This window comes from Neopsephotus bourkii, unplaced genomic scaffold (assembly GCF_033783945.1).
Source record: "Neopsephotus bourkii isolate Nb327-2 ecotype Australia unplaced genomic scaffold, CSIRO-AGI_Nbou_v1 NB_196, whole genome shotgun sequence".
Classification (NCBI taxonomy): Eukaryota; Metazoa; Chordata; class Aves; order Psittaciformes; family Psittacidae; genus Neopsephotus; species Neopsephotus bourkii.
This window is the reverse complement of record NW_026900709.1, coordinates 19,596,441-19,610,714: the sequence shown is the minus strand read 5'-3', so window position 1 is coordinate 19,610,714 and position 14,274 is coordinate 19,596,441. Positions and strand designations below refer to the sequence as shown.

Sequence of the window (14,274 nt, the reverse complement as noted above, 5' to 3'; positions counted from 1 at the left end):
GTTAGGATAGTTGAATTTAGACTAGATTTCATAAGACAAGATTAGGTTTTTAATTACAGCATGTAAGAAAGCAAGATACATATGGAAAAAATACTCAAATTCACCTGGAGGTATTTGTTACGCACATCAAGCAGAATATTAGACCTCAACTTTAGGATGATATGCAAAAGCAAAATTATTAATAATCTTAATTTAGAGTCAAACAGGATTCATGTTTTAAGACTGTTTTTTTCAGAGTGCAGTCATATGAGGGAAAATTTTAAAAGTATCAACAGAAGGATAATAAGACACTGAGATGGACTAGCTGGAGTTGGCAACCAATCATAATGGTGGGCTGTTGAAAACTGAGCAAAGAGCATAGCAAATGTGAAAAAAGCACCTTTAGGTGATTTTAAAAGGGAGTAGCTGCAAAATAGAATCACATAAAATAGAGCAAGAAGGAATCTCAGGAAGCCACTCTTCGTTCTTCTGCAAGGTAAGAGTGGCCATACATAAATTTATTCAGACACCTAGCATCAGTGGTTTGTGGGTCCTTTCCTACAGAAGGAGGATATTTCAGAAGTGCCATGTGTGTCAATCATTTTGTTGACATATACAAATGCAAAGACTATAAGCGGTCCATATCTCCCATACTTAAAAGCATTTACAATGGTTTTAAAAATCTGAGATTTGACATTCTCCATAAAGAACGTATTCCAGTGTTTAACTATATTGTAATTTAGGAAGTTTTATTTTTCTGGTATACTCCTCACTAACTTGATCCATTTCATTTTTTCAATTCAGTGTCAACATGGGAAATATATTAAGTATTCTTTTTCAGAATCATATGACATGTTTGCATTTTCATGTCACCAATTATTTTCTATTATCTAGAGTAAACAGAATAATTTATTACTCCTTGATACAATTTGATAAATAATATTCAAGAGCAATTATATTAAATAATGACTAAATAAATAAGAAAATAAAAAAGTAAATAAGAACTAATAAAAAGGTGTCATTATGAAGTGATAACATGCAAGATTGTCAACTTTAGTAAACAGGTATGCAGTTGAACAGAATCTTTCTGTAATGAAGTCAGCATACTAGATACAACTGAGGTGGCTTATTAAATACTGTTAAAAAACATAATATATTGGTTGAAACTGCATACTGGTGTTTCTTTCTTTAATATGATAATAGTTGCACACAAACCCCTTTGATTAAAAATAAGATCTCTGGCATTATTGGTCTTTTGTTCTCTTAGAATTGACTTGTCATCATGGCGATTGTTTTTCAAGTTAATGTGATACTCTTTAAGGTTGCCGGTGTTCTCAGTTTATGGTAAGCAATTAGAAATCTTATGCAAAATAAAGTAATATTCTCTTCCTACTTACCTATGTGGTTCTCATTAAACCTTTTCAAATGCAGTTATCAAAGTAGGATGATGAACTTAATGGTGTATTTTGAAAGAAAGTGCATCCTCTGTCTTTTATATACTACTGAAAGATCTTAGACTTATGGAGATGTGCTCCGGGCCATTAACTTATGCCTGTTGTAACATTAAATTCCTGGTTGTTTAGCAGTTCTGCAGGAATCTTCCTTTAGCCTTTGTTTGTGATATCAGTAATTAGAGAAGATATGCTGCAGGCAATAGCGAACATACATACACCCTGATGAAATTAAGAAATATGCTATTTTCAATATAAGCAATTTTAATGTGTGTATTTTCTGCATATTCCAGCAATTCAATATAAAAATGTAAGTAAAAGTTTCTTGTTACCATACTTGTGTACAATTTTGTGTTTGGGCTGAACTATGATGTACTTAAAATTCATGAAAAACTTGAAAATGAAAAGAAACCTGACAACATTATACTGATTTTTACCAAGTTGTATTAGATAAAATTAGTTATGATAAGTACTAATGATGTTATCTGACTGTCACTTGATATGTTGTCAGTTGAAAATAGCTCTGTAAAAGTCTGTAGAGTTATGCCAGGCAAAATCTTATGCATCTGAGCTGGGCATCAGGAAAGTATGCCTTTCTTCTGCAGTTGTACCAACTTAATTTGGCTCTTAATTTCATACATGGATATCGCAGAAACTAAAATTAAGAGTCTTTCTCACTGGACATTCTCTATCTCACTTTCTAAACTGAATGAATTTTGCACTAAAAAGTATCAAATCACATCACTTCAATGTATCTTTAAATTTAAAATAAGTCAACATTCAAAGAAAAAAAAAACCTCACCAGAAAACAACAACTAAAAACATTTTTTTTTTATGCCTGTTCTTTTGCACATGATCTAGAAATGTGAATTAATCATAAGGAAAACCAGTATGTCTTATTCTTAGAAACATCTTTACTATATGATGCTGCTGTTGTAATGTTGTAATGATTAATCTGGTTTTGCTGTTGCTTAGTTCTTCTGACAGTGGTTTCTTTTTATTGAAGGAGGCTGAGAAACCTGTTAATTTTGCCCCAGATTAGTCTAAAAGCTTGTCAAGGTTTGCCAGTGTGCTAGGGAGGTAATATAGAAGTACCTAGTTGTAGAAAGCATCTGTAGAACAGATGAGTCATAATGCATTTTTTTTTAGTTAGATTAGAAATAGAAGAATAATAATCTAATGCCTTCTTATGATCCATCAGAGTTTGAAGAATAGCAGATGTTATTGTGATAGAAATTAGGAAAGGGAAATAAGGACAGGCACTTGCATTGTTCCTGCTTTTTTCTGAACAGCAGTTCCTATGAGGTGCTTGCAATTTATAAGATTTAGATTAAGCAGTAGTCTAAGAAATCTTGGACGATATCTTTATTTCACGTTATTTGGCAGTTCTGTCTGTTATTTTGATCAGTTTTATATTTTCTTTATTTACTTTAAAATTTAACAAAGAGAATACTGATAATGTATTTCGAAGACAGCTTAGTGTGTATGAGCCTAAAACCAGCAATGCATTTTCAAAAGGAATGTGAATAGGAAAGTTGCATGTTGAAATGAAGAAGGGAGACCATTCTGTATGTACACAAGGCAGGAATGGAGATGGAAACAAAAGACAGTAAGATAGAGTAATTCGAAACAAATTAATTGCATACTGAAGTTGAGGAGTTTTTGTGACTGGAAAGGCAAATACAGTTTAATTCATTAAGCAAAAGAGAGTCAGAATAGAGAATTAAAAAAGGGTACTTATAAAAATCCTAAGGAATTATGCAGGAATATTTATCTGATGCCTTTCTTAAGGAAAAGGAGGATAAACTAATAGGCAATATGGATTCCATGGAGGAGGAAGGTACAATTGAAAAAGGTGAGAGGCAGACAAGAGGCATGGGCAGCATCTTATCCATGAGCATAAAAGAACTTGTGTTGGGAGCAGAAAATCCTTTGTGTCTATAGTGTTGGTGTGTAGGAGAAAGGATTAGTTAAGGATTTAGGCATAGGAGGTTGAGTGGTTAAAAGGTACATTTAAGTGTATCTTTATCTGTGACAAGGTGAAAAGATTCAGGAAATAGTCACAACATCATCTTTGGCTATCGGGTCATAACTATCTGCAAAACTGAGTGAGAAAAGGATTGTTCCTCCTTCACTCACGAGCTGCAAGTGCACAAAATCTCAGATAATATCTAACTCCCATGCAGTTTTGTGGATCCAGAAATTTAAGACTATGATGGCAGCTTACAGTGTACTTCTACTATTGGCAAAGTGTTCCTCTTGACTTCAGTAAAGCACTGTTCTGATCCAGCTAGCTGTGCCTCCTGTTTTTTGAAGGAAACCAACTTTTCCTGCATGTCCTTCAGTGCTGGCTGAAAATGCTAGTTACAATACTTCCCTTGTGGTGAACCATTTAATGTTAGGGGAGGGTGAAGTATTTTAGAAGACATTTGCCATCAAAAAATTAATGAGCTTATTAATGTTATGACAAAGAGGCCTTCTAAATTAATTGCCAAGGCCTCTTCCACACATACTGCAAGAAAATACTTTGTTTTCTTATTGTGGGGCTAGCTTGGTTAATAAATGAAAGGCAGTTGAAGTAAGAAAAATAATGTTACGCCTTATCATTCTCTGAGTGGTTTGATACCTTTGATTCTTAGTCTTGATATTTTTGGTAACAGTGTTTGTTTCATGAGGTTGACACTTGATAGGCATCCATGTTTATAATTTTGCTGTGTGTTCATGCCTCTTTCAGTAAAGAAGATTTTAATTGCTGATGCCCTTCTAAACCGTACATCTAAACTATAGTTAAAGAAACAGAAAGTATTCTGCATTGAATAAATGTTGCTTTTACTAAATGATACATCTGGCTTTTCCCTTAGTTTTACTTTAGTACTATATCACTTAGACACAATTAAAAAACCTAACCGTAACCCCCTTATTTTTTTTGTTGTACTGTTAAAAATGTACATTAAAGGAGTATTGATGGACAGTGTCATATCAAATTTGTGTCAAACTTGTTTTCTACTCTAAACCTTGTAAAATTGGGTTTGATCTATAAATAAACTTGAGGGAATTCAGTATTACAGAGAAGCTCTTGTTAAACAAAATAGTTTGGAAAAAAATAAAAAGACCACACAGTTTTATGAACAAAGAATAATGCTAGAATCAATTGCATTCAAATATAGTTCAAAATTGAGAAGTGAACAGAGTGTATTCTAATTATGAGGTACTAAAGAGCTTTTAAATATTGAGTAGATTCATTTATTCATTTGTGTTTATACTTTAGAAGCTTCTACTCATGTTTCTATTTATAATTATAATTTTATTTTAAAATTCATTCTTATCAATGAGCATTCCTTCTCATAGAAAATGCACATTTTAGTGTTTTTCATATAATGCACTGTTGTGCAATCTAAAAACTGTTATGAGCAAAGGAAATGAAAAACTTCTAATCAGGTTGTCTCAGACACATTAATTTTGAAACAATTTTTTGAGGTACCAAATTTTTCAATTTTTAATTTGATATAATATTAAGAATTCAGATGTATTTTATCTAATTTCAGTAGTAGTTTTAGTTTTTACTCCACCATTCAGAAGAAAATTTGCTTCTTTCCAAAAATTAGAGTTATAAATTAGGAAAATATTCTGAATTTCTGAAAGTTTCAATAATTTCTTAAAGATCCAAAGATGTAGCAGCAGTGGTATGATATTAACATCAGTACCTTCCTGAAGTTGCACTAGAGGTAATTTTCTTTTGTGGCAGTTCATGAATATGTTACACAGAACTTATCTTCAAAACACTTGGCAGGAAGTAACTAAAATAATATGTCTTAAAATTAACCTTTTACATTTTGGTATATAATTATGCATAGGTAAAAATTGGCATCCATCTTAGCCCTTGCAGGCCTTGTCATTAAAAAGAAAAAAGAAAAAGGGCAGAAACATTAGGAACAGATTGTCATGACATGTGCCAGAAGTACAGGATTCCACTTTCTTACACAGAAAGAATAGAGAACTGTAAATTGCATATTGGATAGTTATTTCAAGAATGAAATTGGGTGTGCACAACCTTTCCCATTATTGTTGGGAACATCTTATGTAAAATCGTCCAGATAGACATCACTATGATTGGAAAGCTGGCATAAAGTCTGAATGAATGTAGAATTTTGTCTCCTTACTTCTGTGTGGTCATAATGACAGTGATTTCACTGTGACACAGATTGATATGTGATGCCAAGGCTTTAATCTGAAGGTAGAAATGGACTTTACAGCTCCTATCAAGAGGTGAAATGATAAAGGAAAAAACATTCAAGATGTTTTCAACTCTGTTGCAATTGCAGAATCGGGGAAATATTCAGTGAAGGCTTCTTCTTTGGGAAGTTTCATATTAATATACTCATAGAAACAAGTAATTTCAGAAAACATTAAAATGCATACTATTTTTTGCCCTCTCCCACTCATTTTATGACTATTCAAAGAGTAATCCTAGTAAAACCATTTCAAAGGCATTAAAAGCATTTCAAATGAACCAGATATAAGTAAGAATAAGAAATACACAAAATAAACTTGTGAGAAAAATAATTATTTAAGCAGCAGTAAATTCTTTTGAATTAAGCAACAAGGGGTTTATTCTACTGTACAGCTGTAGTGAAAGTGCCATATAAAGAGTTGTCTTCAGTGTTGATTTCAAAAAAGATTTAAGTATCCTGGGAGCACCTTGTCAAAATTTTTCCCCATCTGTGTAAAGTTATACTGGAGTAATTTTGTTATTTCTCTTGTAGTTGCTCTTGCTCACTGATCTAGTTTATGCCTATGATACCCGTATAACTGGGCTTTATAGTTACTAGCATTGCTATATAAATGTTGTAATAATAAACAGAATGAGTAAATAGAAGTAATGGGAAACTGAAATGAATAGTTTTTAAAGAACAAGAGAGTGAAGAAGAGAATTAAGAGAGTGCAGTCCATGCCTGAAAAATCAGATATGGTTCTGTCTTTACTGCAGAGTAGGCTATGTCCGCTGTTACTTCTCCAGGTGTTACTTTTATATTAAACTGCATCACAGTTTAATAAAGATGCAGCAAATTATTAACTTTTTAAATTATAAGCTTAAACCACACCACCTGATATAAATGTTGACCTGAAGAAAACTGTCAGTCTCCCATACCTTGCTTGTGTAGCCCTGGCACTGTTTGTAGCATTTTATGTAATTTTATTACATAACGTAGATGGCAGGGCAAAGGGGAGTTATAGTCCTTGGTAGATTATCAGCACAATATCTCTACATTAAGTTAAATAAATTTGGTGCTATGAGTTTTACTTTTCAAAACACAAGAAGTCATGACTACAGTGGCTGGTTTTAATTTTTGTGTAGAAAATTAAAGATTCTTTTTCAAAGTACAGATAAACATTATAGAATTGTAGAATCATTTAAGTTGGAAAAGACCCTTAAAATGGTTGAGGCCAACCATTCCCTGAGATGCCTGTTCCAGTGCTTGACCACTCTCTAACTGAAGAAATTTTTCGTAGTATCCAGTCTAAACTTCTCCTGGCAACTTCTTGGGGCTATTTCTTCTTGTCCTGTCACCTGTTACTTGGGAGACCAACCTACCTTGCTACAGCCTCATTTCAGGTAGTGCAGAGAGTGATAAGGTCTCCCTGAGCCTCTTTTTCTGCAGACCAAAGCCCAGTTCCCTCAACTGCTCCTTGTGAGACTTTTTCTCCAGACACTTGCTTCATTTCCTTTTGAACATGCTCAGTGTCTCTCTTGTAGTGAGGGGCCCAAAACAGAAAATAGCATTTGAGCTGATTTTTCACCAGTGCTGAGCACATGTGGACAATCACTTCCCTAGTCCTCTGTGCCACAGTACTTCTATTGAAAACTAGGATGCTCTTTGCCTTCTTGGCCACCTAAGCACACTACTGGCTCATATTTAGACATTGTCATCCAATACCCCCAGGTCCTTTTCAGCCACGCAGCTTTCCAGCCACTTTTCCCCAAACTTGGAGCATTCCATGAGGTTGTGGCTAAAGTGCAGGACCTGGCACTTTGCCTTGTTGAACCTCATACAATTGGCCTCACCCATGAATCCAGCCTGTCCAGATCCCCCTGCAGAGCCTTCCTACCCTCCAACAGATCAGCACTGCCACCCAGCTTGGTGTTGTCTGCAAATTTACTCGATCCCCTCATCCAGATCATTGTTAAAGATATTAAACAGAACTGGCCACACTGCTGTGCCCAGGGGAACACCACTTTGGGCTGTTGGCCATCCAGCCATTTTTTTTTGCACAGTAAAGAGCACACCTGTCCAAGCCATGAGCAGCCAGTTTCTCCAGGACAGTGCTGTGGCAAACAGTGTCAAAGCCTTCAATAAAGTCTAAGTAGACAACAGCCACAGCTTTTCCCTCATCCACTAAGTGGACCACCTTATCATAGAAGGAGATCAGATTAGTCAAACAGAACCTCCCTTTCATAAACTCATGCTGACTGGGCCTGATAACCTGGTTGATCTGTATGTGCCATGTGATTGCACTCAAGATGATCTGCTCCATAATCTTCCCAGCACCGAGGTCAGACTAACAGAGCTGTAGTTCCCTGGATTCTCCTTTTGGCCCTTTTTGTAGATGAGAGTCGCATTTGCTAACTTCTAGTCATCTGGAATCTCCCTGTTTAGCCAGGACTGCAGACTGCTCAGTGAGCACTTCCGCCAGCTCTATCAGTACCTAGGTGGATTGTATTTGGCTCTATAGGCCTGTGTGTGTCTTGCCCTGCAGAGAAGGACCTCGGAGTGTTGGTTGATGAGAAACTTAACATGAGCCGGCTTCAGTGTATGCTCACAGCCCAGAAAGCCAACCCATATCCTGGGCTGCATCAAAAGGAGTGTGACCAGCAGGCTGAAGGAGGTGATCCTGCCCCTCTACTCTGCTCTTGTGAGACCTCACTTGGAGTGTTGTGTGCAGTTCTGGTGTCCTCAATGTAAAATAGACATGGAGCTTTTGGAGCAAGTCCAGATGAGGCCACAAGGATGATCAGGGGGCTGGAGCACCTCCCATGTGAAGACAGGCTGAGAAGGTTGGGGCTGTTAAGCCTGGAGAAGAGAAGGCTGCGTGGAGACCTCATAGCAGCCTTCCAGTATCTGAAGGGGGCCTACAAGGATGCTGGGGAGGAACTTTTCATTAGGGACTGTAGTGATAGGACAAGGGCTAACAGGTTCAAACTTCAATAGGGGAAGTTCAGGTTAGATATAAGGAAGAAGTTCTTTACTGTGAGGGTGGTGAGGCACTGGAATGGGTTGCCCAAGGAAATTTTGAATGCTTCATCTTTGTTGGTGTTCAAGGTCAGACCTGATGGATTCTTGAGTGACATGGTTTAGTGCGAAGTGTCCCTGCTCATGTCAGGGGGGTTGCAATTAGTTAATCTTAAGGTCCTTTCCAACCTTAACTAGTCTATGATTCTATGACTCTATGGTTCTAAGAGGTGTAGCAGGTCACTGACCATTTACCCTTGGATTATGGGAGCTTCATTCTGCTCCCTGTCCCTGTCTTTCAGTTGAGGGGGCAGGGGACCCTGAGAACAACTGGTCTTACTATTAAAGACTGAGTCTTAAGCTATTAAATACCTTAGCCTTTTCCTCAGTCTTCATAAATGTTTCCTCCTGCATCCAAAAAAGAATTCTCCTTTAGCCTTCCTTTTGTTGCGAATTTATTTATAGCAACCTTTTTTGTTGTCTTTTACAGCAGTAGCCAGATTAAGTTCTAGTTGGGTTTTGGTGCTTCTAGTTGCTTGACCCTTCTTCCAAAGGTCATAAACTCCTTTTTTCTTCTGAGTTCCAGCCAAACCTCTCATTTCAGCCCATCTAGTCTTCCACCCTGCTGGCTCACCTTTTGGCACAAGGCTCCTGTGACTTCAAGATTTCCTTCTTTAAGAATGTCCAGCCTTCCTGAATTTCTTTGTCCTTCAGGACTACCTCTTAAGGAAGGAGCTCTTGTCAACCAGTCTCCTAAACAGGCTAAACTCTGCTCTCTGGGAGTCCTTCTCTTGTTGACAAACAACAGGTCTAGCTGGGAACGTTCCCTAGTTTCCTCACCAGCTGTGTCAGGAATTTTTCTTCCACGCATTTCAGGAACCTCCTAGATTTTTTTTTTCGCTGTTGTGTTGTATTTCCAGTGGAAAACTTATCTGCTAAGTTAAGTCCCCCATGAGAACAAGGGCTAGCTTTGTTCAGCTGCTTACAGAATGTTTTGTTTGCCTCTGTCTTGATGTGGTCATTAAGCACAACTAGAGTTCTGCAGTGAATGGCTATAAACTCTTCAGAAGGGATAGGCAATGAAGAAAAGGAGGTGGGGTAGCCCAGTATGCTAGGGAGTGTTTTAATTATTTAGAGCTTCATGATGGTGATGATAAAGTTGAATGTTTATGGGTAAGAATCAGGGGGTAGGCAGATGTCATGGTGGGAGTCTTCACCACCAGGACTACCCAACCAGGACAAAGAGGCAACAAACAGGAGGAACTAGAAGCCATTGGGCAGTGGGAAAACTATAACATAGTTGTCATTACAGAAACATGGTGGGATGAATAAATAAAAATTTCTTTAGCCTCAGTGACATGCTTTTCTGCCAAAATAATCATTTAAAACAATAAGGAAAGGACACAGTGTTTGTCTTTGAAATTGATAACTAAGAAATTGAGAGATATCTGAAATGAAGGATGCTTTAGGGGTATGGTCAGCAGAAGTTCTGGTATTAAGTAAACAAAAGTCTAAATCAGGATTGTGGTCTACTGTGCTAAGTGTTTTGCAGGCAAGATGAAGATGTATTATGTAATAACTAATTTTTAACATCTTTAGGCTTTTGTAAAGGACAATGGTACAAAAGTACAGTTGTTAGCTACAACCTTTGCTAACCTTATCTAACAATCATGAAAAGCACCATGGAAAGGAAGGTAATGAAGCGCTCTCTATCCTAGTTAGAAATCTGTGCAGTTCCATTAGCTGCAGTGAAATTCTTCTCCTTTTACAGAAACCTAACCTGGAATTAAGTGTCCAAGCCTGTGTACTGGTTCAGGGTTGTTCCTTCTGCTTCTGCTTTACTTCTTGTGATTTCTGTCGGTAGGGTGCATAGTGACTCAGGGTGTAGCCTACCTTATTTTGACAAAATTTTTTTCTCTCAATAATGCCATACAGAGAATGATCCTGTTGTGGTTTTAGACTACATCCACTGTTGTTATAGCTAAAGCTGTATTTGTAAAGTATGAGGTGCTGTCTTCCGTCCTCATGTGCTAACATATGCTTCTCTTTCCTTCTGCCTGTTTTTGTGAAATTTTATTTGAACTATAGCAGAAATGTTTCATAAGTTCAATGTCTTTGCAAATAGTTTTTTAAAAACATTTAAATATAATTTCCTATAGCACTGAAGCTTCTTAAAAGATAAAGCTATTGTACATCAAGGACAATTTTGCTGTATACATTCATGCATCTAAAGGCAGGAAAGGGCATGCTGTACTTAACTTGTTTGACCTGTAATGTATACAAGGAATGGAAAATTTGGCTGCATGTGTAATGACCTGGTAGCCACGTAATTTCCCTTATGCCTCAAATTAGGTAACCAACATTCATAATGCATAGAATCTTGCTTGTTGAGCAGTCTAGCATTATATTTTTCAGAGCTACCACTATACTAACTGGTATGATGCTCACATTCAGTGATTTATTTGACCTGAGAAGCCAAAAAATTTCTTTCCTCAAAGATGTTTTCTGGGGCTCCAAATAATCTAGGCTCTAGTCTTTCACTTTATTACAGTAATGATTAATACCTGATCATTTGCAATATATGTATCTGTATATATGTATATATGGTGGGACATTATGTATATATATAGTATATGCATCAGCATATATTGGAAAATGATTTTCACTTTGGTCTGTGATTTCAACATTGTTCTGTGGCTTCATCAACCTGCTTTAGAGACCTCACAAATAAATCACTAATTATACTCATGAAAGTTATCTCTTTTCTTAGATAAAAGTATATTTATAAAGTACCAGTTTGTATAGAGTATGCTTTGGACATGTCCCACTGTTAAAGAAAGCATAATATAATAAGCTAGAATTTGCAATGGCTGCCTGACATACACAAAGGTATTTTAATTAATCTGCATGCAAAAATTAACCCTTAGAGTACTGCTTCAAATACCTCGATTTATTTTGTTATTTAATTTTACCAGTGGGCTATGCTGCTTTTCTACTCAGTTCATAGTAATGTAAATAAAGTACAATAAATAGCCATACACAAAAAAGAAGTGAGAAAAAGGAGAAAAAAAACCCACCCTAAACCAACTTCTTATAAACAAGGGATCCTATAAGACTAAATACCACAGATTGCTAATTGGTAATGTATTCCTAAGCAACTACTTTTTCTAAGGTGTTGTATTATGACATGAATTAAAACCATGTAATGTTTAGCTGAGGCTTGTTAGGTTTCCTCCTAAAGTATCATAGGTATGTCTCCTGTAGAAAGAAGTCAGTTCTTTAAGGGTTAATGAGAGGTTAAGGAATCCTGAGGTATTATCCCGCTTGTCCTTTCTCAAAGGTACCTGCATGTTAATCCTCTGATATTACCCAAACAGGTGAATATAAAGACTGTATGAATGACTAACAGAATGAATGAAATAATTCATTTGAAATGCTTGCTTGTATCTTGTAAAAGTCTGGAAAACAGAAATGTGATTTCTGAATCAAGGTCTTTAATGAAATGCAGAAAAATCTCACGAGAGTAGGAACTTGTATATTGACAATTTACTCTGGTTTCTTTTTCTTTCAAATAGTCCAATAGAATCCTGCCAGAATTTCTACAAAGATTTCACATTACAGATCGACATGGCTTTCAATGTGTTCTTCCTACTCTACTTCGGCTTGCGTGTAAGTAGTATGTCATTGATGTCATAAGTCAGGGAGTGAATGTAGCTATTAGATGGGAGTATTTCGAAACAGCCTGGCTATACAATGGCTGGACAAAATTAAGCTGATTTCTAAAATGCATGAGCGAAGAATTTGCTTGAGGGCATTTAGGTAATAGTAATAAGCATCTAAGGTCACTAAGGAGACCAACAGTTTATAAGCTAAGCTGTCTGTTCCAGAATATTCTTGTGTGGCAGAAAGAGAAAACTTATTATAATTCAGTGATGTTGAAGCTAGTTTCAGTGTTCTCGATAGAGTGATAACTACCTCAGCAAGCCTAGTGAATAATCAATCTATTCCTCTACTGCTAGATATGTCTTTGGCAGTTGAAGGTTGAGATAACAGCTGGTAGAGCTGCTGTATTCAGTTTTATGCACATCTACTTTCCCAGACTGGTAATTAATGTTTTGAGGAACTTGAAATACTAGCCAATATACTGAAGTGTTTATCCTTGAAATTAACACTTTCTGAAAATTAAGTAATGCTTTTTTAGGATCTAAAAGTTAGGACATCTGAAAAAGGTAGGCACTGTTAAAAGTTTGGGCCAGTAACGCTTGGAGTTCAAGCTGTTGGGTTTGGGGAATTTTGTTTGTGGTTATTTTGTTGTTGTTTTATTAAAAAAAAAATTTTTGAAAACTAACTTTGCTTGTTGCTAATTGGAAAATTGTGGAAAAAAACCCCACCCTGAAACATAACAGAACTAGCAGGAAAACCTCATTTGAGCAGTCTTCCACAGTGATCTTTAAATTTGGTACAAGTGCTGCCTCCTGAACTTTGTCCATTTTGTTCCTGAATCATAGGAGCTCCTATGTCACAATGACAGTTTAGTTCCTCCAATTTCACTTCCAACCAACTTAACCATCCTTTTCTGATGATCCAATGAGGAATTTTGTTGCAAATCTAGGTTATTTCATTGCCTAGTCTAGGTGCAGTCTTTGGCTAAATAGATAAATTCCCTCAGTATTTGCACTACTACCTATGCATTCTAAGCTGTATTTTAGAAGCATACAATGTAATAGACCCTAATGCTTAAAGATTTGTGGGGCTTTTGTAGTGTCCACTAGGCCTGCAATATAGGTTAACTTTTTGGCATCACAGTTTCAATGCATAGTACTTGTGAACTTCCAAGAACCCTTATTTTAGAAGTATCCAAATGCTCTGGAAATTTTATGCTAGTGGTAAGGTTGTATGTTCTCACCAAGAGAGTTAAAATTACATGCTAGCCACTCTTACTCAAGGCAGTAACTTAGGCTACATTATCAAGAAGCAGAGCACAATAAGAGAGAATATACAGTCAGTGGATGCTAATACTGTGCTGTCCACACTTTATGTTTTTTGGAAGGGGGAGAGAGTTAATGTAAAGTCCACTTAGGTCCTGTGGACAGAGCTCACTTTACCAGTTACAGTAGGTAAGATGCACTGCCAGAACCCCTTTCTCAGTTTTAGGTTCAACCAAAACAAATTTTTGTGTTACCCAAGACCGCTTTGTGATGCAAACTGAAGTGTGGTAAGTGGGGATGATAAGGATTCATTTCAGATTAGTACACTTGCAACGTAAAGATTTTAAGAAATATTTTGAAATCTCATCTTTCTCCGCCTGCTTTCCCTGAAATGATGTTGCAACTGAAATCATATAAATATTACCTTATTTTCAGTTCTGGAAGATATTTGTGTTCAAATGTACATATATCCATTTTAAAATCTTTATTGACTAGTATCCAACTATATGAGAACTCAGAAGTCAAGTCGTCAAGCTGCTGATGAAGAATAAGTCCAAACTGCAGGATTTAGCACATAATCAAGCAATAGCATCTGGCAGAGATACAGCAAATATGGAAGTAATCCTTATTTGGAAGTGACAGAATTGTGCTAGTGCTTCTGGAACCGCTTCTTCAGGCATTGTAGGA

General features: G+C 36.4%; 1 protein-coding gene across 1 annotated transcript in view; it reads left to right on the top strand.

Annotated features, from left to right (window-relative positions):
* LOC133207387 (calcium-activated potassium channel subunit alpha-1a) overlaps nucleotides 1–14,274 on the top strand; it is a 258,220-nt gene that overhangs the window by 46,862 nt on the left and 197,084 nt on the right. The window contains exon 3 of the mRNA XM_061344253.1: nucleotides 12,235–12,328. Within this exon, the coding sequence (XP_061200237.1) occupies nucleotides 12,287–12,328 (42 nt within the window). The 5' untranslated portion in view covers nucleotides 12,235–12,286. The remainder of the gene's footprint in view (nucleotides 1–12,234; nucleotides 12,329–14,274) is intronic.